Source organism: Ischnura elegans, chromosome 11, assembly GCF_921293095.1.
Source record: "Ischnura elegans chromosome 11, ioIscEleg1.1, whole genome shotgun sequence".
NCBI lineage: Eukaryota > Metazoa > Arthropoda > Insecta > Odonata > Coenagrionidae > Ischnura > Ischnura elegans.
This window is the reverse complement of record NC_060256.1, coordinates 63,508,819-63,534,253: the sequence shown is the minus strand read 5'-3', so window position 1 is coordinate 63,534,253 and position 25,435 is coordinate 63,508,819. Positions and strand designations below refer to the sequence as shown.

At 36.6% G+C, this 25,435-nt stretch overlaps 1 protein-coding gene across 7 annotated transcripts in view; it reads right to left on the bottom strand.

Moving 5' to 3' along the window:
* The window catches only part of LOC124168311 (synaptosomal-associated protein 25), a 460,832-nt gene that overhangs the window by 5,017 nt on the left and 430,380 nt on the right, over positions 1-25,435 (bottom strand). For 4 of the 7 annotated variants that reach the window (XM_046546473.1, XM_046546468.1, XM_046546469.1 and 1 more), the window contains 4 exons: positions 18,327-18,375; positions 11,051-11,168; positions 9,456-9,584; positions 4,821-4,965 (listed from right to left, as the gene is read on the bottom strand). In XM_046546473.1, coding sequence (XP_046402429.1) covers positions 4,821-4,965; positions 9,456-9,584; positions 11,051-11,168; positions 18,327-18,375 — 441 coding nt within the window. Of the gene's footprint in view, positions 1-4,820; positions 4,966-9,455; positions 9,585-11,050; positions 11,169-13,738; positions 13,788-15,294; positions 15,344-18,326; positions 18,376-25,435 lie in introns of all 7 variants that reach the window. The other 3 variants (XM_046546472.1, XM_046546475.1, XM_046546470.1) reach the window with 2 other exon arrangements.

The window sequence follows — 25,435 nt, the reverse complement described above, 5'->3', positions numbered from 1 at the left end:
TATAGCATAAAACAATTTGCAAGAAAAACTTTGACTTCATGCACACTTAAAAGTAAAGTTCACTGCATCACCAATAATGGTCTGTTGTGCCTCAAAAGCAGTTCCTTTACATCAGAATTGAACTATAGTACAGTATAAACTAAAGTACATATAGTATAAATATATTTACTTTATGCACACTTAAAAGTAAAGTTCACTGCATCACCAATAATGGTCTGTTGTGCCTCAAAAGCAGTTCCTTTACATCAGAATTGAACTATAGTACAGTATAAACTAAAGTATAGTATAAATATATTAATATAGAATTAAACTTTGCATAAAATGAGAGTCTTAATTTATGACTTCTCAATTTACTGAAGACCTTATTCGCAATAACCGACTACATATCGATGGCTAAGTTCTAACAACACATATCTCAAAAATAGCAACTTTTCAGGAGAGCAAAAAAGCAATTAATTTTTTTTTACTTTTACACAGAAATTAAAAACCAAAAGGCAATAAAACTGAAAAAGAAGCATTTATTTTCAAACAAAGAGTTGTTTTTTGCTTGTATTTTATTTTTTAATGCTATAACACTTGGTTTAAGATACCTGTCTCAAACCAGCCGAATATGAGATACCTGTTGTTAGAACTTGGCCATCGATATGGGCTAAAGATACATCCACCAGTATGAAGGAACAATAAAAAATATAGGAGTTATTTGAAAATAAAATTTTCATTTTGCTAGGCATGAGAGCACATCGGAAAGTAACACAATATTTTTTTTCTCCCCCAGTATTGTAACTGGAATGTTGAAATTTCACAATGATATATGTAGATTGAAGTTTACATTATAGAGGGTATTTTGTTTGAAAAAAATTCAGATAAGAAATATTTATAGCCATATTCCAGAATGCTAATCAACCACTGATCCTCATTCAAACATGACTCATTTGCCGTATTGGTATCATGACATCACACCTGAGTCCCAAAGCTTGCTCTGACTATACTCCACAGATGATAAACTGAGTCCCAACTCAGATCGAGTCCACAAGGTACAAGATACCTCCAGTCATTGCCTCTCATTTTTTAAATGACAGGTAGGTATATCTTGTAACGTCTGATTTTTGAAAGTTGTTATTTTGGTTGTGAAGGGTTTGTTTTGGGGAGAGGGGATTGTTGGGTGAGATGTGAAAAGGAGAGGTTGTGTGGAGTATTGAGGAGAGAATTGAAGGAAATAAAAAAGGTTCTGAAAATTAATCGACTTACGTTACAATCTCATAAAAAATACTTCATGTGTGATATTGCACTCCAGTATTGCTAGTTTTTGTTGTGTAGGAGACCATGAGGGACAAGAGTTAAGGCATAGCTCTCACAAAAGATCGTATCGCTGCCCAGTCGGGCAAACAAAATTGAGGATTTGGCCATGGAACTCTGTAGATACCTTTGAATGGGAAAAGAAGGTTTTTGGGTGGAGTGTTAATGTTAAACCCACCGTAATTGCAACCAACACTCCCACAATGAGTAATAGGTAACTATTCGCTACCTTCTAGCTCCGTCTCATCACACAGCAACAACGTTCACCTAGAAATTCTTCCCAAGTTTTAAGGGTCTTGGCCATGGCCCTTATGTACTGGTTACTAATCTCTGGCTTGGTAGTGTTGCCTGAGATTCTGCTTTCACTCCTCAAATGCCACCCCTCAAACACAACTCTGGGCACAGTCCCGCTACCACTAGGGAAAATATGGAACTAACTGTGCTGTCGGCGGTGGTTCGAAAGCATATCGGGACGAGAAAAAGTATAATGTGGACGATTTATTAGAGGAACGATCAGATAAACTGAAATTCATCAGGTTGTGCCATTACTTGCGCCGTGTAAAATGGCCATTTAAGGGGGGAATGCTTTTTCATGTCCTTATATATTTTTCCAACTGCCGCCACGTTAGATCAAAGGATTTAGGTAATCAGAATATTCCGCGAGTTAGGATAAATCCTAATGGAGAGTAAATTCGTTACTACTTCGGCTTCACTTTGCCTTATTTACCCGCCAAAATTATAAAATTAGCGATTTATAGCCTATAGCACATTTCCACAGTTAAATTGTTCAGTTTATTTGATCGTTCCTCTAATAAATCGTCCACATCATACTCTTTCTCGCCCCGATATGCTTTCGAACGGCCGCCGACAGTGCAGTTAGTTCTATATTTCCCCTTGTGGTAGCGCGACTGTGCCCAAGGTTGTGTTTGAGGGGTGAAAGCGGAATCTCAGGCAACACTACCGAGCCGGAATATGTTGGGAGATTAGCAACCAGTATATAAGGGCCATGGTCTTGGCAATGGATGATTTCCCCATTTGCCTACCATCCTTGCATGTGTGTGTTTCAGGTCTCTGTCCTATGCATTTCAGTTTGACCTTAGGTCCATTTGTACATAACTCAAAACAGCCATTATGGAATTTCAACTTTTTTCTTTAGTAGTCTGGTTACCCTGCCATTCCCTTTATCCCTGCCTAGCTATATTTTCCTTCCCATACACCCCTTCCACTGCTGCCTACCCTACCTCTCACACGAGACCGCATCAGGATCTTTTGCATGAGCTTTAAATGCATTATTTTATAAATTTTACGTAATATTATATAACTCTGAACGTCACCACAAACGTTCTTGCTCGAGTGAGCTGAGTCGAAGTTAGTTTCTAAAATACAAACTCCAACTCAACATGAGTCTAACATTTGAACCACCGAGATGGAGTGAGTGCTCAAGTTCAGGGATGCCGACTTACAAAAAATATTGGGGGGGCCCAAACCGGGGATCTTGCCGCGGGAAATTTTATAATTGGTGAGTTTTAAGTTTTTTAAGGATTTTAGAAGAGACATATGATCAACATTAAAGCCCTGATAACTCGAATCTCTATATCTGGACACTCCGGGGAAAATCGACAAGCCTGACACATTTTTTCCACACACCCATAACGAATTTTTTGAGGGGACTTGGGCCCCCTTAGGCCCCATGGAGTCGATGCCCCTGCTCAAGATTCAGTAAGGTTCTGGAATGTGGGCCTTAGATCTAGAAGATGGAACTCTAATTAATGATGGTAATTGTATGAAATTGGTTGGAAAATTGAACTTTTTAGTGCCAAAAAAAGGTTGGATAAAAAGGACATTCTATGACAGAAGCGTAAATACAAATTATAGGATGGTTGCAGCTATTATAGATTATGTATCTCATTCAATGGACTTTCAAGTGAATGAAATATAAACTTACCTAAGGAAATGTTTCACGAACAGATATCGTAGATGTTAGCAACATTATAAATTTGCACATAATTTTGTATATGGCATTCAGCTGACCCCGACTGTTTTGGTAATTAATTATACAGTGCATCAAGCTCTTTTTTATCGTAATTATGGTTAACTGTGAAGATAGTTTACCCTATTATTGTGTTTTCATGTCGGGTGAGCTTAAATTATAATTAAACAAATTAAATTTAAATTTGATTAGAATAAAATAAAATTAAAAACTTCCAGGTTTGAAATTGGACACTAGCAAACCAGTATGGAACCATTATGGAACACATGGAACTGGTACCAAAGCAGTAAGGAACTGATAACTGGAACACAGGAAATTGGGTATGGAACCAATCGGAAACCAGTAGAGGTAACATATGTTACTCTTACGAAACAAGTACAACAGGCAGTCTCTTTATGATATTATCTGTTCCAAAGCGGTGTTTGTAAAATGAATCCCATCGTATGTTGAATCGGCATTCCCGAATGTGGGATTAGTTTAAAGAGTAGAAACACAAGTAAATAATAAACTATTTTATGTTAATAGATAAGGTTAGAATTAGATAAGGGATTATATATGGTGCAGTAGGATAAACTTTGAAATTTTAAGAAGTGCACACAAAATCAGCTAAGATCATATGGCAAAACCACTGTAAATAACCCATTGTAATGCGGTTGTCTACTGCATGGGACAAAATAATATGGCAGGGAACATAGTATCCACTAGAAAGGAAGTTAAATTATTTATTTTGAATCTGTTGATGTTGAAATTTATAAATAACCAAATTATAACTATAATTACATTGAAATTATTGATAGATGTATGTGCTAATTTTTTCACTGACAGCAATGTTGCCATTTAACAGACAAATCAATTAACAGCAATGTTGCCATTTTATGGCAACATCATTGTTAATTGATACATCTGTCGTTCAATCAAATTATTTAAATCTGTTGATTTTTTATGTTACACAAAATCAAGTCATAATCCTTCTCAAAAGGAAATAATAACTGCATAACTGGGATTTTGGTCACAAATCTATTAAAAGAATTGAACCATCTTATTCTCGCCTCAAGTAAAAAAGGTAAACAATACTTATATCAATAAGGAGGTAACTTTAAGCTTACAAGGCACCCAAAATTTCCTTTAACCTGAAACTCAACCAACTTTAATATGGTAGAGCATTTGGAAAACGAACAATCCTATGGATCAAATGTCCATGCATTATCTTCCAACAATAAACGTTGCTGTGCAATATAAGGTTGTACATAATTGAAGACAAATTGAAATTAACATATATCCATCTATCTTCGTCTTTTTTGGGAGCAGATGGCCAAGAAGCATCGTTTTACAAGCTTTCACGTCACAAAAAATCAGCATATTGAGGTGATTTCAAAATGGAGATAAATCCGATCACCTTTGCTGTGACAACAGTCACACTTCCATCAGTCCCAATTATGTAACTTCCATTATATTTTCACGGAAAATTTCCCAACACAATATGTACATATTTATCGAAGGACACCTAATAGATAGAGAATCCCAAACAGCTCACCTTACGGTTGATCCTATCAATCTGCCTATTCTGGTTCTCAAGTTCTGATCCCATGTCAATGGCCATGTTGCGAAGGTTACCAATCATTGTGTTCACCTGCCCCATGTTTTCTTCCATTTCATCTTCACGAGCATCATTTGTAATCCTGAAAAAGACAATTAGCACATTAATTATATGTGTGACTGATGGATTCATTGTACAATTATCCATAACCTTCTCACATTCATTTCAAAAAAGGCAAATACAAAAAAATCACAGGAAAATTAAGCTAGAGTTATATACTATTATATCTAAAACTTTCTAATTGATTATATTAAAGTAAAAACTGAGCAAAATATTTTGGTTTCACTGGAACTAGTTGTTCTCATCAGAAAAGAAAATAAGGTCACTAACTTCCAGTTAGGTAGCTCTATTTAAATTGTCAACCGCATAATATAATATCAAGCCAAAAATAGGCTGATGGGAACCTAATTAGATGTAATATACTGCAAGAATTCTTTAAGTAAAGCATCAATGTTTATCTTTTCCCTACTAAAGACGAAAATATGCATCTGAACGTTTCTTGACCCGGGAGACGAAAGCAGAAAATTTTCGTCGGAGATCATCCTTTGCAGGTGAACGAATGCCAAATATATACGTTTCCTAGCTCTCCCCCTTTTATGACGGTCGCGGGTGTGCAATGTCTTTGTTTCAGGACCTAACACTGCTGGTCTTTGGTAGTACTCTTGAAATCCGGGAGCAGGTACCCGGACCCCTCGTCTTATATTACCCCTCTTAGCGGTATGGGACCACGGTCATACAATTGTGCATCCAGTCATTTTGCAAAATAAATATTTTTTCTTTTCTCAAAAATATAAACTAAGAATTGAATTGTCTTTTGAGCAGCGTTTACAATTTTTAAACGAAATTCTAACTTAAATATTAACTTATATCTCGATTTCAGTATAAGCATCAGCATGGAAATTGTTGCTGCATTAATTGTGTTAATATTGATGGTAGAGCTTCGTTCAAAATTTGAAAATTCTCAGAATAAAACGAAAAATTCAATTCGAAGTCTGCAATTCACTTTCAAGCAACAATAGGGTGGTTTCCTATTATTTTTTTATTGCCTAAATCGAAAGATTATTACTCCTGGAGTATGTAGTTCCGCTTTTAGATTTTTAAATGACGATATCTATTTTTCGCGATTAAATGAAAAGTGAAAATTTTCAAGCGCGTGAAAACGCGACGCGTAAGTAGCAATGATGGGAAAAAGTCCGTGCGACGCATTTCTGGTTCCCCCTCCCGCCTTGTGAGGTGACCTTGATCAAGGCTCTGAGCGCTGATAGGACGCAGGATGCTAGCGGGTAGCTGAGTACCTTGCTGGCTGGTAGCGCTTGGCTTAAAAAAGGTTTATTAATACCTTATTAAACGAAGAAAACTTTCCGACCTTAGCCAGTTTTAATAGGTGATTATTAAGACATGTTTCCCTGAGCTCTGTGCCTCATGCATGCATTGGTAACCTCAGACGATGTATAACTCCTATCCTCTCGTGTAGAAACTAGGTCCCTGTGACGTCACGTGGAGTGGAATTGCATGGGTGCCAATCTGGCCTTTTTCAAATGAGGATAAAATTTGACCCTTGCCATTCGTCTAAACCGGTATTTCAAAAACCAAATAATTTGTGTATTATGAATACACTAATGGTGGGTAACGAATCATAATCAATTCCTTTCGTTTTCTTTGATGAAGGAAACTACCCTATTATCCAAATAGCTAATTCATATAAACAAAGCATGATTGACCGCGAACCAATGCCGCTGGTAGGGTTATAAAACCCGAAAGGAGATGGCCCAACTACCCTCAGAGTCCGAGATAATGTGGAGTCCCTGCCAGGAAGGGTCAAAAAAGGTTGGTGCTGAGAGTGCATTGTTATCAGTGAGACCTTTCTTAAAGAATGTCCTGAAAAATGCTCCATAAGGAGGGGACGGAAGAGTCTCTTGGGGCTCAGTACAGCAGTCATGCTAAGGCGAGAACTCCACCGTCTCGAAAGGGTAAAGGAAGAAAGTAGAAATACAGAGGGAGGTCTAGTAACTTGGACAACATTAGTGTTAGAGGAACCACCATTTTTTTTAATGCTTTCACCAAAAGGCGAGAGATGTAGGAAGTGGGATAGAGGAGAAAAGGGTGAATTTGAAATCTGACTGACTACATGGCATCATCAAAACTTGGGTTACACTTACTTTACTACATGGGAGCAAAAAAAAAAAAAATAAGGCTTTGAGCGTTTCACAAGGTACCCAAGTAGCAATTAATATCCCAACAACATTCAGACCACATTGTTGGCATTAGCATATGACATCTGTGCAATACCCATGTTAATCCAATAGGGTGGTTTCTTTTTATTTTTTTATTGCCTAAATCGAAAGATTATTTCTCCCGGAGTACACATTTCACGCTCTTAGATTTTCGAATGACAATATCTATTTTTCGCGAAGTGAAAATTTTCAAGCGCATGAAAAACGCGACGGCTAAGTAGGAATGCTGGGAAAAGTCCGTGTGACGTATTTCTGGTTCCAGCTGTCTCTGCGTGAGGTGACCTTGGAGCGAAGCTTGAGCGCTGATATGACGCAGGCTGCTAGCAGGTAGCAGAGTACCCTGCTAGCAGGTAGCGCTTGGCTTAAATAAGGATTATTATTACCCTATCAAACGAAGGAAACTTTCCGACCTTAGGAAATTTTAATGGGTGATTATTAAGAGATTTTTCCCTGAGCTCTGTGCCTCATGGGTGCATTGGTAACCTCAGACAATGTAAAACTCCTATCTACTCGTATAGAAACTAGGTCCCTGTGACGCCACGTGGAGTGGAATCGCATGGGCGCCAATCTCGCCTTTTTCAAATGAGGTTAAAATTGACCATTGCCATTCGTCTAAACTGGGATTTATAAAACCAAATAATTTGTGTATTATGAATACACTAATGGCGGACCCGCCATTAGTGTATTCATAATACACAAATACCCGTAAGGAATCGCAATTAATGCCTTTCATTTTCTTTGATGAAGGAAACTACCCTATTAACGTAATCAGGATATCTATCAAATATCCAAAGGACCCGCCAAAAAAAGTTGCAGGACCTGGAACTTGGATTTCCTAATCATACAGATTTTTATGTTTTCTCTTTGAGCATGCCAAGAGGAGTGCCTATCCGGCAGGATGTCAAACCGTAGAATGTGTATGACGCAATGAAACAAAAGGTACCTAATGAGAAAATGATGCAAAGGACACGTCAGATGCTACCAAAAGTAGCACTATTGATTTCGGGATCATGAAATGCACTTATGTACTACCTAAACAAGTAATGCTTGTAGCCATATGGAAATCCATAGCGGACAGACAAACAGACATCCTCTATTACACACCATATTTCTCCAAATATAGCTGCCTAAGGCTTTTTTTTTCTGCTTCAGTTTCGGAAAAAAATTTTAAAAATGCATTTGAATATAGTTCTCTCTTTACTTTTACAACAGGTATTTTCGGAAAAAAGGGAGACTACATATGTATATTCAGATAAATACAGTATAAAGATGGTTTTTGTATCCTTGTCTAACATTGTTCAATTTTATCTGTTGATAAGAAAAAAAAATAAATTTTAGGCTTCAAAATGCATTAAAAAATTGGCATTTAAAAAAATTTAACACAGGTGAACTCTCTCTCTTTCTCTCAGGGAGCATTTCATACTCCCCAGACCCAAGTCACCCCCCCCCCTAAATTTGATGCTAAATCCGCATCTAGGTGAACTACTCAGATTTAATATCCTCAACTTATTATATCCTTATATGTACTGACTTGTCCTATGCATTTTAAATGTCGCTTGGATTAAAATAAATATTATTTCATACATTTTCACAGCATTTTTGCTGGTTTTAGGCGAGGTACGGGTATCACCAAGTACTCTCGTCTTCTTACTCTGTGTTGAAAATTTTTCTGACACTCCGGCAAGTATTTAAAATTGCTGATTTTTGTATTGTAATAAACAAGTTTTTCGGCAGTCCAATAGTTTGAAGACCTTGATGGATTGAATGAGGCACTACTCCTGTGGCAGAGATAATGATTGGTATTATGTGTACTTTATCTGATTTCCACAATCTCTTAATTTCATTTTTAAGTTCTTCATACTTTTCCATTTTGTTGGTGTAGGTTGTAGTGATATTATGCGAATTAGGTACAGCAATGTTTATCAAGTACGTTTCATTGTGACTTTTTCTTGCACTACTCGATCAGGTCCATTGCTATGGACTGTTTTATCAGTAATAATTGAACGGTCATAATAAATCTAACAGTGATCATTTTCAAGGATGGTTTTAGGTGTGTACTTATAATAAGGAACTCCATTTTCTATGAGTTTATACTTTAGAGCTAATTTCTGGTGGATGATGTTGCATATTTGATTGTGACAGTGACAGATTGTGACATAGTCTTTTGGGATAAGTTAGTGCATCCACTTGTGATGTGCTGTATTGTCTATTATTATTATTATTAACATAAATAAGGTGAAAGTAGAGGGATTGAGACGGCAGAGAGTTCATTTGGAGTTGACAAAAAAATGTAAATTACTAGAAGTTAAAAGCAAGGTTTTACAGTAGGTTGACTTACTTTGCAATGTATCCACCCTGTGGACCAAGACCATTACGATCATCCATGACCCTTTGAGGTTGGTTGTTCACCACTTTTCCATCATCATTTCCTTTCCATGTTCCTTCATCCTCCTTGAAAGAAGCTGATCTGGAGACGAATAGATAAGAAGACAAGTTAATATTTTCTTCTTCTAAAATTCACGATTTGCATTCATGACACTCTAAGTACCCCAATCAATTTGAATGCAATTCCATTTCTTGAAAATGTTTATATGTTTACATCCTCATTTAAGATACTTCTGAATATTTTCAAGGGATACTGCAAATCATGGAATGAATGAATAACATCAAATAAAATCAATAAGTAATTGATGCAGGGACTTGAGACATGATTGATACCTAGAGAAATATTTCATTATTCTTTAATGCATACCCACATATTTCAATTAGCTGCTATTTAATTTCCAGCATTAATTTTGGAAAAAAAATTCTAATATTTCAAAGCCAATTAATAATGCCTAATATTTAAACAATAACCAAATTTTTTGAAATTTCTTCAAATAGTTAATTTTAAATGAAGTAAAATAACTTCTCATTGACCAGTAACATATTAGCAATGCATTTATACACCTCAGCTGTAGTAATTACAATACAGTTCAAGAAAAGTTTTATCAGACAAAATTTTTAGCAAGTTGTAAAAATGGACTTGAAGTATTTAATTAACTGGACATGCAGTGGCAAGGCCAGAGAGGGGTCTGGTAGGGTCCGGACCCACCCCTAAATATAAAAGCACATTTATTTTCCTTCATAAAAGAAACCAAAATATTGAAAAATCATGAATTTACAAAATATTTCTTTAACAAATGAAGTTTTTTTGATTATGAAAAGTGTTAAATTAGTTTAAAACCCATTACTTAGTATCCTGTTTTTCAAAAAATTTTCCCCTCCGGTTTTGGACCCCTCCAAAAAAAGTTCCGGGCTATGCCACTGGGACAAGCACTTTTTATATTACATATACCTACTTAAATATGCAAGCACAATATGCACGTACAAATATGCACATATAATTAAATATGCAAGCTCAAGAAATGCTACACAGCAGAGAATGTCTTATTTTGAGGAAAATAATTTGATTTTCAGTCAAATTTTGTAACAGGATGATTGAACAAAACCCATGAGTGATTCGGTGGCTGATACCTCTAGGTGTTGATATTTTTATACCAAAAAAGAACTACACAGCGATAACAAAATATGACACTATATAGACTTGACTCAGTCAGGGGCGCAGCTAGGAATTAAGGCTAGGGGGGTTTTAGGCACAAGTGATACTGGGTTGTCTGGGGGTGTGGAATACCCGCCAGGGTAAGCGGAGAGGTGCGGGGTACTCCTTCAGAAACATTTCAAGATAAATAGTTCAAAATGGTGAGTTTTACAGCTTTTGGAGGGATATTTTATTAATATTTACACAATTCTGTAAGTAATATTAATCCAATTAAGTAAAACGGATTAAACTTAAAAACGTTTCTGAGACCTGGGGGGGGTTTTATCCCCCCCTTCACTGCGCCACTGGACTCAGTATACTCATGATTTTTGTACAAATCAGTGTCATCTCACTTGTTGCACGGGAGGACGCAGAGACCACAGCATTTCTCCATGCCAGTGAGGTTCTTCTCTGCCTCTCGCATGTCCGCGTTGATCTGGTCCATGCCCTCCTCGATGCGATCCAGTTGTTCTGGCGGTGCGGAGCAGTCACGGCGGATGATGGTGGAGCATCAGTTTAACGGCGATTTTTCGCAAGGAGGATACGGAGGGGAGGAGGGGGGTACCCAGTGCGTGGGAAGGAAGGGGATGGGAGGCACATAGAGACAGATGAACGTGCAGGGTTATGGTAAAAAAGAGTGGAGAAGATCGGAAGAAGAGTTAACGAAGAGAAGAAAGAAGGAAAGAAGCATATTGAGGCGATGAGATCAAAGAGAGGGGGCAAAGAGAGGAGAATGGAAATGACGAAGTATATTTTAGTCAGAACATTTCAGGAGGATATAGATAAGAGTGGAAGAGAGAAAGATGTTTGAAAGTGTAAGGTAATAGATAAAGTAGGGTGGAAGTCAGGAAAGAGAAAGAGTAAAAGCAGGGGTGAGGAGGAAGATGGGAAAGGAAAAAATCCAAGGGTCATAAAGGGTTCACACTTTTATATCAAAATAATATTTTAACAAGAGCACTTTGACTGGTCAATAAAAATGCTAATTTAACTGCTCTTACTTTTTGCAATAAAACATTTGAAAATTTTTGAAGCTTTTTATAATATTTTTTCCAATGAATGCACATCGATCAAGCAAAATAGCTTGGCCCATTCAATGGCCACAACAAGTGAATGACTAGTACTTTGCGCTATAAAGAATAACAAAGCAAAGGATTCCATGATCAGAGAATACGTATATTACATTTATTGCTCCTTTTTTAAGCAGAAAAACGTAATGAAATTAGGCTTTACAGGAATTGGAACAACTTGTCTAAAATTTCTAACCTGAATACTGCCAGCCAAAATAATGCAATGAAAGACCATTGTACACAGATGAGATCATGCAATCTGTTTTCAATTTTTAAACACTTACTTAATGTTCTTATATTTATAACACAATGAGCACATAAAAAGCTCTGAGCAAAATTTTGCAAAGAAGGATGTATTCCAGTTCCTATATGGCCTTACTCAAAAGTGTGTTATATACAGAATTTTTACTTACCGCAAGTGAGTAAAAATAACATGTTTCATGTTTGTGTGCTATGTGAGTGTGCCAAAATCAATAAATAAAAACTGAATGAATTCTCATTAAGCTTTTCACTGTTTCTCACACGGGGCATTGATTCAAATCAATTTACATATTTCCTAAATTTGCTGGTTTATAAAATCATCTCCCTAATCATACAGTGTGCCAATGTGCGTACTGCAGAAATAAGTATGATGAAAGAGAATCTTCCACCACAAAATTAACTTTAAAGCTGTAACTGCTGATGATTTATATTTTATGGCTAGCATTTTCCATTTAGGATTAAGCATTATTTTTTCTGTTACCACATTTCAAGAGCAACAACTTGTTACAATTGCTAGATATAATTCAAACTCTTCATCCCAAAACTTACCTCAGTAAAGACTACATGCCATACAAACTATTGATAAGCTATTGCTGACAGATATGATGAACACATTACTGTTTCCTTCTTCAAAGCCTATTTGCTCATCTATCCACAAATAGAGACAAAAAGTGATAGCTAGTGTTGGATAATGACAGGTAAAGGGATGTAATCAGGTTTATCATAAATTATGAAAATAATAAGCACATAAAATAATCAATGTTAAACTATTAAACAAATAAATTCCATATCAGCCCTCAAAAGAAACATGAGTTCCTTTCAGTTGTCACTGTGATTGGAGCTTTCACTTATTTTATACTTGCCTCGCGTCATTTTTGAAAAATAAATAAAAAGAAAACTTGGAGAGTATATCTGTTAAGAAATATAGAAGATAAATAGGAACTATTATTCTCTAGTGGTGTTGGTTCAGTGATGCAGAAGGTGCTACATGAAATTTCTTTCACTCTCAAAACAACATCTAACTACCCTATCTTGGTACAGGTGGTTTGTGTGTGTCTTAACTTTTAAAAGTTTGGCATTATTCTAGCAAAGCAGCTGTGTTCACTAAGGATGTAAGAAAGCCACGACTGCTCAAGGCTCTAAAACGGAAATTCTACTCAGGCACACAGCAAAAGAACTCTACACTTGCGAATTATACCATGTACCAAAAAGTCCATCGACTATAACCTGTATTAACTCAGTTACCACTTTAAACAGTCATAAGTCTCAATTAAGTGGTTGTCTACACAGTTTCCACAACTTTCAAAAAGTTTATCTAAAAAGTTTAAAGGAATACCAAATAACATGCCAATCTTTAAAACATTAAGAAATATCTGTCTGGAAATTTCTATGGGTAACTAACCTAAAAATACACAGAGAAAATAAGTGAGATTCTCAAAATTACTGAAGGAAAAGAAAGAGTTATCTATAATCTGAATTTCTTATCTTTGAAAATCTTTTTCACAATAGGATACTTAGCAAGAGCCCTTTTTTTAAGGAATACTCAAGAATTATAAGACATGGCATGGTTCTGAAGAAAATTTACTTTGAAATATTGTAGGATTCTTAGGAATTTGTTCCAAAAACTAAGTTAGGTGCACAACTGCACAGGACGCAATGGAAAACGAATGGTAGGCAGCACACAACAGCTATCAACATAATGTATTATCTTACCCCCTTGCTCATCCAACATCACTAGCGTTTTCATTCCGACTTCGTGGCTCTACAAAAACAGTAACAACAGGAGGAGAGCATCATCAACAAATGTGGGATGGACAGCAGAGTGCGTTGTTTGCACACGGCAGCGTCTGGGTCCCATTGGGGCAAAGGGGTAGGGAGCCAAAGGAGTCAAAGCAACAAGGGCTCTTATATGGGAAAAGGGGGGGTTATCAGTGGGTGGAAAATTATGGATAAATAAGAGGATTCATATAGAGAATGATAAAAAGAAACATGCAGACATAGAAAAACTCTATAAAGGTTGAACAACAAAATATAAACCTCTAAAACATTAACTAAATAACAGAGTAACAGCATCAAAAGGAATGCAAGAGTAGTATGAAAAAATTAATTTAGGAAAAATCTGGGCCATAAAAGCAAACTGGGTGTAATATAATAGCAATAATAAAAAGATGAAAGGAAATATAAATACATACACAAGATTATGGATATATGTATCAGAGAACGTCCATGAATTCTATTTCTGAATGAAATAAAATGGTGGGCAATAGGCCATCTAGCCTTCTATGCCTCATAGGGCAACTATCAAACTACAACTGGCTTCGGAGAACTATATAGCTGCCACCATCACTGCCAAACACCAATCACTGGCCATCACCCACCACAACACCGGTGCTACATAAAACACTAAACTACAGCAGGGCATCGACGCTTTGATCTTAAGAGGGGACTGCAACGGCTCCGTAAATATGCAAAAGGGTACATTCTGTTAGTGGGAATATCTCATCTACACACACTCTCAGCCAGGATCACACACATGATGGTGATTTTTTCTACCTAACGGACAAACACAGGGATACAAAAACCTTCACTCCTCCATTCACTCATCAAAACAGGAAAGGTTATCATGAGAATGCGGATAAAGATGGACAAGATGGTTCAGGAGAGAGGTAATCAATCATATGCTATGGCCGGCAACTGTAAACAGTTATTACAGGCAAAGAGACAACGATTGACGCAGCCGCACCCATTGCAGGATGCTCCATTATCCAACAGTTGGAGTAATGGATCCTTGTTCAATTTACTTTTGATAACTACCAACCAGAGCAAGCTTGCACCTCGCTGACAAGAGGTAGGGAAGTGCCAAGTGCTCTCCACAACGGCACCTTGGGTAATTGGGGTCCACTTGAATGGGCAGGGATAAGGATGAGTGGGATAGGAAATCGAAACACTAACAGACCGGGCATACACACAGTAGAATTGGTTGTGCACGGCCTTCCGTAGCCCACAGAGATGACATGCAGAGGCTTGAAGTTATGAGGAAAAAAAGGCACCCTTTTTCAACCATCGCCTAGAATGAGTTAACAGACTGTTAGTGATGAAAGGAGGATGATGGAGATTGGTGAAGAGGATCAAGTCTGATGATGATGTCTTGGGTGAGTTCGAGCATGAAAACGCAAGGCTTTGGAAGTTGGGTGTGGATAATTTTGAAAGTATTTTATATTTTGAAATATATATGATCTGTTAGCAATATATATATTTATATGTCTTACCCCCTTGATGGCCCAATGCCTGCAAAGTTTTACCGCCAACTTCTTCACTCTAGAAAACACAAAAAAGCAAACTCCAATTTAAATAAAAAGCAACGAAAATTCTTTAAAATAATAATAATAACAAACCAATAAAAATGAAAAGAAGCCTTGAAATCATAAGGACAACAATGAGGAGAAATCCCTTAAAGAAAATTTACTTGAAATATGTCCCGACTTAAGTTTTCATAACAGTAAGCTCAGTCATTATCCAGAATTTTCTCACACTGTGTTAAAGTTTTTTTTTGATGAGTTTGACTAAATAAAAAAATGAAATTGCAAAAAGAATTATATTATAAATTATTCGCTGTGAATTAAACATATTAATTCAACACACTTAACTTAAAAAATGACCCACATATTCCACAATAACCCCAAATACTCATTTGATTGCACGATTGAAATTGGAGCATATAATGAAGGACATACACAAATTTAATTATCTAATGAGTCAATTAGATCTAGTCTTGCAAATCAACTGTGAATCCGTTAAAAAGCTATTGCCGTATTTTATCCTCCAACAAAGATCAAGGGTGTTCTCCTCAAATGATCATATATAGGTACATGGTAAAAAATAAAAGCCAACGATAGAACTCAATGTGTCTGAAAATAATTGAAATGATACAGCAAAATAAAGACCATTCTGAAGAAACGAACCTCAAATCAAAATAAATCCTTGGGCATCATGGTAAAAATAAATAAAAGATACAGCACAAATCATAAAACATATAACCTTCTCCATGAACTGGCTTATGACAATCATGAGTGATTGTGAATTAAGATACCCCTCCATCTTGAAATGAAATGTCAAGGTAGGGTCCCATGGGATGCTTCTTTCTGATAATTTTCCTGACTTTCCCGGTAACATGGGGATCTGGGGAAAGGTCTCAGATCAGACAGGTGGATTGGTGGGAAGATGGGAGGCTGACTGGGGCCTTTTGGCACCACAGGACATCGCCTGTTGAGATGCCTAAGATTGAGGGAAATGGCCTAAGCAGACAGAGCTGCGAAAAGCAATTTCGAAAGATTTGAAATACAGAAAGAGGAAACAGATCATAGATTACCCAAAGTGAAGGCTACAATTTCTATAGTAATTAAAAAAAAAGACAAAAATGAACAACTGAAATGAATAGGCATCACTGATATTGTTCCGCACAGAGCAGCAGCAGCAGCAACAGAGAGAGCATGGTTGGGTTGCGCTGTTTTTCACGCATTGGATAGTGGCAATGAGCTGCTGCCGTGAGCCGTAGGGCACAGGAGGTCGTTAATGGAACACAGCAGGAATCAGTTGAGGCAATCTTGGAAGTAAAGGATAAGAGGCAGGAAACATTGACCAAGAGCAGGCCAGAAAAAGATTTGAAACGGAAAACAAAGCAATGATTCAAGAGGTCTGAGAGAATGAACATTACAGTGCACACTAGACAAACTATAAGGCACCTCCCCTTGAAATGGCCAGAAGCGTTCACGTCTAGAAAATAAATGGCTCAGGGATAGTGAAGAACACATCAGGGAGCTAATGGAACATAAACCATACGTAGTTATGGGATTTGGGGTCAACGAAGATACAAAAATGAAAATATTCCATCATGATGAGAACATAGTGAGGATTCTATTAAGGATTAATGATTGTTATAAATGTTAGTGTCATTTATTTTATTTTTGATGCATACACCACTCATGCATGAGTCTCTAGATTTTATTTAACACAGTTAACCTCTCTTATGTATAAATGGGGAGAGCTGTAATTATATTAAAATTATTATAAGCATTATTAAGACATTATTTCATCTTAAAATGGTAAATTCCCTGCTTAAATAAACAGTTTTCAAAATGGTGGCTCAACCCGTTTGCAAATGAATGCATGGTGAGGTTTAGGTGTGAAGCTGCAAGTACAGATGAGTGGATAGATGCTTAAAAACGGCTTGACCCAGCATTTTGGTGCTTCTAAAAATGCTCTTGTGACTTAAAACTTGTTTCCCCAAAATGTGAAACACCTGATGGATAATAAGTAAATAGTTTCAAAAGTAAATTTATATTTGATTCATATAGCACTCATTACCACTTTAATGTCATAAATGTTTACTTTTTGAAATAATGAGTAATTTAAGCAGTTAATCATCATGGGGTCATGCTGTATTTAGGCTATTAAGTTTACTTATCGGAATTAAATCTAATTATTATGAGCTTAATCGACAGACTAAATAAGTTATATATAATTGTGATTTGCATGCAGATAAGCTGTCCCCTATACAATTTTATTCTTCCTAGCAGTTAAAGTTTTCATAGTTTTTCATTTATATTTAGTGTTATAATGTGGTAACAGTGTGAATAGTTAAACTTAACACATAATGCACACTATGTGAGGTAGACTGATGTTTTAATATGCATAGGTATGCCCTCAAGTGAGACACATTAAAATCACACACATTCACAAACAAACAGTCACACAGAAAAATACTTCCCAATAAGGAAAGCCCATGTGAAAAGTATTAAGTAATATATATATATAGAAATATATCAGATATATATTTTCATCAATATATTTTCTGGTGGTATCCTCGCTCTTGGCTAGAAATTCTTTGGTCTTGTAATAGTGTCCACTACGTTCCGCCATATTTTGCTCAGTGTAAATGATTTTGTCTGCAATATTGTAGCATGTGAATCAAACTGGAGACAGGAGGTACAAAAATGAGGTATGCAGAAAAAAATTAGGAAGGAAAGAGTGGTAATATAGAATAGAAAAAAGAGTTAAAAGTCAAAGAATGAAAAGAAAAAGTTGGGACAAGGACAGAACTTGCAGAGGAGATGAGTAATGATAGCATCATTCTCTCGCTTTTTTTCACTCCCCTCTGCAAGAGCTGGGGTTCCGGTAGTAAACGTCTAGGGCAAAGGGGAAAAACAGAAAGACGAGGAAAGAGAGATAAAGATTAAGAGGAAATAGAGGAAAGTAAGAGAGAAAGAGTGAGAAAAGACATAGGTGACAGGAGGGAACTCACCTCCCTGGTCGTCGAGTGCAACCAGTGTGCGGATTCCAGCTTCCTTGCTCTGAGCAGCACGAAAAGAAAGAGCCACACGATTTTAGTCTTCTGTATATATATATAGATATATATAAGCATGGTTTCCTTATTTAGAGAAAGTGTTACGTGGTTAAGATGGGTTTGTTTGGGATCGTATATATAGATATATTTTTTTTTTTGGTCAGTGGATGAGAGAGAGAGGGATTGAAAAAAAATACATAAAAATTTTGTGGGGTAAGGTATTTTTTTTTAATTATAAAGGAGATCAAAACAGAGACATGCATTATCAACACTTATCAACATTGAGAAACACCACACACATACGACAGCTCCACGCACAAAAATCACAAAAAAGAAACACAGCCACTATTAAAATTATTTCAGCAGGATGGTTGGGATTGGGGAACAGGTTTTATATTCCTGAAACACCTACACAAAAAATTAAGATGAAAACAAAATTTAAAAAAAAAGAAAGAAAAAAAGTTTGACACACTTATCCAACATGGAGGGTACAAAAAGCACACGGGCACATAGACAGAGAGAAAGATAGAGAAAGAGATAGAATACCAAAAGCATAGAGTAATCGCCATCCTTCGTCGGATACAGAAAGACAGATATAGAGAGGCATTCCATTATAGCCCCACACTGCAAACTGGTTTGGTATTTTTGGAGCGGTAGGTGGAGGTTTTGGATAAAGCAATAGGGTAGAAGGAATTTACAAGGAGGCTTCCTGATATTCATACATATATATAAATATATATATATTTTTTCCTTTTGGAGTTCCCTGGCCTTCCCACATAATTCCTGCCCAGGGGAAGCATGCAGGCGTCTACTGTGGAGAGGTCTCGGCAGACACCAATGGGGATCAGTATTCTATTTGGAAACCCCATGAAATAATATGGCTATTCAGCTGGATAAGGAGATAGGGGTGCATTTTCACAAGGCATTGAAGTTTTTATTACATTGGTTTGGTAGGAATTGGTTTGACAGGAGGGTGGTTATTATGGGGGATCGGAGGGAGGGAGGGAGGAGGGCTAGTAAGGGCAACACCGGACAATCTTACCTCCTTGTGACCTCCAATTGCTCATTCCCATAATGCCTCACGACTCCAGCAAGGTTTTTCATACAAGTTCCCTTTTTTTCTTTTTTTTTTTTGAAGGGGCACATTTGGTAATAAAAAAATATTCTTGGCAATTGGGATAATACAAGGGGGAGAGGGAAAAAGGGGATGATTCAGAGATGGAAATATTCTGGAGGGTGACAATATGGGGGAAGATTGGTCAATGCTGTCACTTGCGTGTCCCCAGGTCCTCTCCTTCTGACCAAAACTGTCGCTTTGTGTCATAGCGATAAATCTGCAGATATGAGGGTTAGACAGTGTACTATCATTGTGGATGACTGTGGGTTCTGGTCGGCTGTGAGAAAGAGTTGATGGGAATGTAAGGAGTTGGATGAGGCTAGGACTGAGAGGTGATCAAAGTGACAATTGAGGCTGCAAGAACCTCTGATGAGAAGAAAAGTAAGAGCTTTAATGATTAGTCGACCAAATTTTCCTGGCAGCTCTCAAAACTTCAGTCTCTGCCCACGAGTCAACTTGAAAGAGAGAAGTAAGGTTACTAGAAAGAAATATTTACAATGCTCTGCAACTCCAATACAGCTTACTAGATTAGTCTCTGCAAGCAATCGAAACTTCTTATATTCAATTTTTTCATGGCTTCGAAGCAGCAGGTTATTGAGGAAAATTTACATGGGGAACAGAAGCAGCCAATTTAATTGTTGTTTCCCTTGATTTAATAAGCAAAGGAGATAATCCATCCATAACCTTGAGCAGCTGCACGTTATAACCTGTAATTTTAAGTTAAAAATTCTGATAATTATTGAAATAAATTCTTAACTATTTCTGCCTCAGCAACAGGAAAAACTGAAACCAGAAATGAGAAGTAGTTACAATATTTTTACACACAAAATTGGGGACCCATTACGACATGATAATATATTTTCACTCATTTCAAAATCTTATCTTTTTAAAAAATCTTTCGATAGGTTTTTGAGGATTTGGAGTGGGGGGGGGGGGGGGTAAAAGGGTGCAAATTTTGGTAGACAAGGCAGTGAGGACTGAGAATTTTTTACTTAGCAGGAGGCTCTTCAGTACGTGGGCTGAAGATATCAGAGTGAGAAACACAGGCAACAGCTGACAGAAATACATAACACCACGGAGCAGATCACAAAAGGAGGTTCATTCACAGTCTGCACAGAGATAAAAAGGTGACTGAGAGAGAAATCACTTGTGAGTACAGGAGAAGTGAGACAGATGGACAGAGAGACAGAGCACAGCAAAGACAGGAGTGTGTCCTTGATGCATTCACGGAAACAGTGACAGTGAGTACAGAACGCCTATGCATGTGAGCATTAGCATATTAATTCAAAACACAACAATGGCAGATTGAACGATTGATGTAAGCTTCTTCCAATTACGATTGCAGTGCATCACCATATTCAAAGCAAAGAGACATGCATTCCACAAGGATAAGTATAAGTCTTTACTCCAGTGAGATTTATCGACACTGATTTCACCAGAATAACAGCTAGTGACAAGTGCCAAAAATTACAGACTAACTTAATGTACCATTAAAACAGAAAATATGATAGAATTTGAATACGAATAATGGAAGATGGACAATATTAAACGTTAAGGGTTGTAGGACTGAATCATAAAGAAATCCCAACACTGGAAAGAATCATACCACTGAGATTCATTAGTCCAGTATAGAAGTTAACTCATCCTCAACATTATCTACCATCAGATGAAAGAAGTTTGCTTGAAAGAGTGGGATGGGTATGGAAAGAAAGTAAAAATGATAGGAAAAAGAGAAGAACACATGATGAGGCAAAGATAAAGGAAATTAAACTGAAATATGTATAACACATGATAGCCGTATGGTACCAGAAGGTTTGGCGAAACAGTCCAACAAAAATTCAAATATTATGAAGAAAAGAATACAGCTTACCTAATTTTCAATTTTCCACTGAATATAAAAAAATTTAACAACCACTTCTTTCTACACTGAAATGACCAATAACTAATAATATAGCGACATATTTTATCCAAAAGAATGGCCACATGATAGTATCTGTTTAGAACAATATTACTTTCAATAACATTAGTTTTCAAAGTTAGAGACCTGATATTGAGGTTAATTTTTAGCGATACAATTAATCCAGGATAAAAATTCCCGATTAATACTTCTTAAGTAAACTTCATAGCTTCAGGACTGGCTGTCACTAACACCACCACCATCATGAAAATGAAATTCTTAAAAATAATATCAACAAATTGATGCACTTCCATCATAGCAATGATGCCTTTAAGAATTACATAATTGGGAGGAAACTTAACAATCTGCCATTGAAAATTTTAATTGCACAGCAATTCGGAAACTGCCCGTTTATACCACAAAATAATATGCCAAAACACACACAGCACACAGGCAGTTACTACAAATATGCTCAAGAGGGTGAAACAGATAGACAGGGTGAACAAGATCTCAAGCAAAGGCTTAAAACATCCATCCAAATTTTGGGAGTGAACAACATGCTTTCATTTTTAGTAGGGCTTCCGAGTTGAAGGGATAAATTGATACCTGACATAACTCCTCATAAAAAAGAAAATATCACCTTTAGAAGGTAGCTTTCACACCTTTTACCATATATTAAGGCTGATTGACCTGATGCTGAGCTATGCATAACTCCTTAAATTTGACGTTGATACAGCCAGATTTTTTTTTCTATTTAACTAAAACTTTTAATGGATGTTTTAGAGCCATTTACACAATAGTTAGAAATACCGTGCTGGACTGCTGTTTCATTACATACAATAATTTGGTGCTTGAATAAGACACAAATGTGTTGAACATGGGAGAACATTTCACAACAAGTAATGAGGTTTTCAAGAATTGTCTTGTTTCCAAGATGAAAAAGCTTAAGCCCACATTCACATTGCACGTAATCTTAAAAAAAAGCAATCGCTTAAAGCTTATCCATCAGACTTACATAGCAAAAATTCCTTAGAAATAGTAAGCATGTGAGTCATAATTTAAGCCACAACGGACACAAATTTCAAAAGCATGAGATTTATTTAGTCCTGTGCCACTTAAAATTGTGAATTTAAATAACGGTTAAGGTAATTGACAACTAAGTGATAAAGGCTCTCATAAATTCACTGCTTACAAGTTTCTTCAAGTTTATTCCAGAGATACATAACATGGAATTAAGCTTAGAAATATGATGACGAGAAGTAGACAAAGAAGTCATGAATGTTTACTTTACCCTCTCTCTTTCGTGATACATTATATTTCGTGTAGTCAAGAAACTGTATACCGCTCAAAGTACACAGCATCATATACAGAGGAAATAGAAAAATGTAATATCTTCACAATATATCCAAACATAATTGTGCAAGGCAGTATAAAGCCAATAGTTACAGTAAATGATGCTTCAAATAGATTTTATTTCAACCACACAAAAATTATGTAACTTTTAGCATATTACAGCTGAAAAAAGTAAAAATTTTTGCTTTAATGTTGTGCCAACTTTAAAATGGGCACAAAGGTACTTAACACATGACATTCATAAAGAAATCTTATTCAGGTAAAAAAGATTTTGATCCTATTTACATAGAGAATCATTCAAGGCATTTATTATTTTTATGCATATTTGTGAGGGTAAAAATATTTAAGTTCAAAGTATTTTTTTGAGTAAAGAACTTCTAAAGCACTTTTTTCATGTTAATAATGAGATATTATGATGATTTATAGAAATCATCCTATCGTTTAAGGAACTCTAGAAATATACATTTCCAGAGTGTGTGTGTGTCAAAGATATTGTGGCAAGGACATATCACGTAGGTAGGCAACTTTTTTGAACCTATTAAATCTCACGTCTGCCAGGGAACACAATATTGAGCCTTAAAAAACAAATCATAAATTATGTCGGGGATGAAGGATTTCAAGGGAAAAAGGCCTATTAATTTCATACGAAAAGTTCAATTTTTCGAATTAAAATTTCATTAAAACTTCATTAAAGATTCTTTAGAGTTCTCAAATTAATAGGTAATATACGGTTAACACAAGCACAAGTACGCCGTTTGGACCTGAGAACATTTGGAGGTTATTTTTTCTCCCCTCTCCTTAGCCCCTGATTACAGGCAACACTCTACACAGCTCGAATTTTAGAGTTTAGGCGAATCCCGGGAATCATTTTTGCATTCAACTCATCGTAAAAATTTTAAGTCGTTAAAAAATAGCCGCTCCTATTACGAGTTTTCCACTGTAATGACGTGATATTTTTCCAAAACAATGAAGATTTGGTCAATGAAGAACGGAAATCACACCAATAATTTACGAAAATAATTACGAAAAAGGCGAATTCATTCCATGCGATCAGAGGCATCTAAAATTGAAACTATCTAAAATTAGATCAGGGGTTTCCAAACAATGGCCCGCAGGCCACATCCAGCCCGGGACATAATTTCATCCGGCCCGCCAAACATACGCCTGCGTGTTGGCCTTGAAAAAATAATTACCGTATGGCTGGCATCGCTGAATTATTCAAAGCTGGATAAATATTCAGTACTATGTGAAATCCAGCTATCGAGAAAATTTGTATGATTATCATTTGAAATCAATTCTTACAATTGACTCATCTAATCTGGAACCTGAATTTAATGACATTTTTGAGTCAAAACGATAGTATCATTCGCCACAGTAATCTAGTTGCACAAAAATGAAGACAGGAATCTATTTAGTTTACCCTGACTTTTTTTCCGACAAGATATTTTTTTTAAATTTTTCATATTTATACTCTAATTTTTGAGAAAATTAAATAACAGGCACCGATTTCTTTCTTTTTTATTTTTTCATTCCTCGGCCCGCATAAATGAGGGAAATATGTGATGTGGCCCTTGCATTGGAGACCCCTGCTGTAGATTATCGTCATCAGACGAAAACATGATGGCGAAGACAAAGGAATGCAAATTAGGGGCACGTGTTGAGTCGCAAGAAACAACATGCCGTATCGCGATTACACTCCGTACTGATCTAGCCGTGTGAGGAGCGCATCTTGATCACGGAGTTTTTGGCGACGGATACCCGGCTAAATAGGGTGATTTCCTATTATTTTTTATTGCCTAAATCGAAAGATTATTACTCCTGGAGTACGCATTTGACGCATTTAGATTTTTAAATGACGATATCTATTTTTCGCGATTAAATGAAAAGTGAAAATTTTCTAGCGCGCGAAAACGCGACGGGTAAGTATGAATGTCGGGAAATCTCTCCATGTGACGTGTTTCTGGTTCCCGCTGCCGCCCTGTGAGGTGACCTTGAGGCAAGTTGAGCGCTGATACGACGCAGGCTGCTAGCGGGTAGCTTAGTACCCTGCTGGCTGGTAGCGCTTGGCTTAAATAAGGATTATTAATACCTTATCAAATGAAGAAAACTTTCCGACCTTAGCCAGTATTAATAGGGGATTATTAAGACATGTTTCCCTGAGCTCTGCGCCTCATGCATGCATTGGTAACCTCAGACGATGTATAACTCCTATCTTCTCGTACAGAAACTAGGTCCCTGAGACGTCACGTGGAGTGGCATCGCATGGGCGCCAATCTGGCCCTTTTCAAATGAGGATAAAAATGGACCATTGCCATTCGTCTAAACCGGTATTTCTATAACGAAATAATTTGTATATTATGAATACAGTAATGGTGGGCAATGAATCGCAATCAATGCCTTTCGTTTTCTTTGATGAAGGAAACTACCCTATTCCAGCTTTCAGTAGGCGCCATTTTTCACAAAATCTCTTAAAGTTTTGAACAAGAGAGACTGAAAAGGTAGATTTTCATACGCTATACCAGATCATTAGGCTTAATTTATATTCTTAATGCCAATATGCAGGGGCGGATCCAGGATTTCTTTCTAGGGGGGCACAAGCAAGGCCGTATCCAGGATTTTGTTCTGAGGGGAGGGGCACAAGGATAACTCGTAATGCAAAACGTATTACCTCATCCTGATCTTTCTTAAAGTTTTATTGAA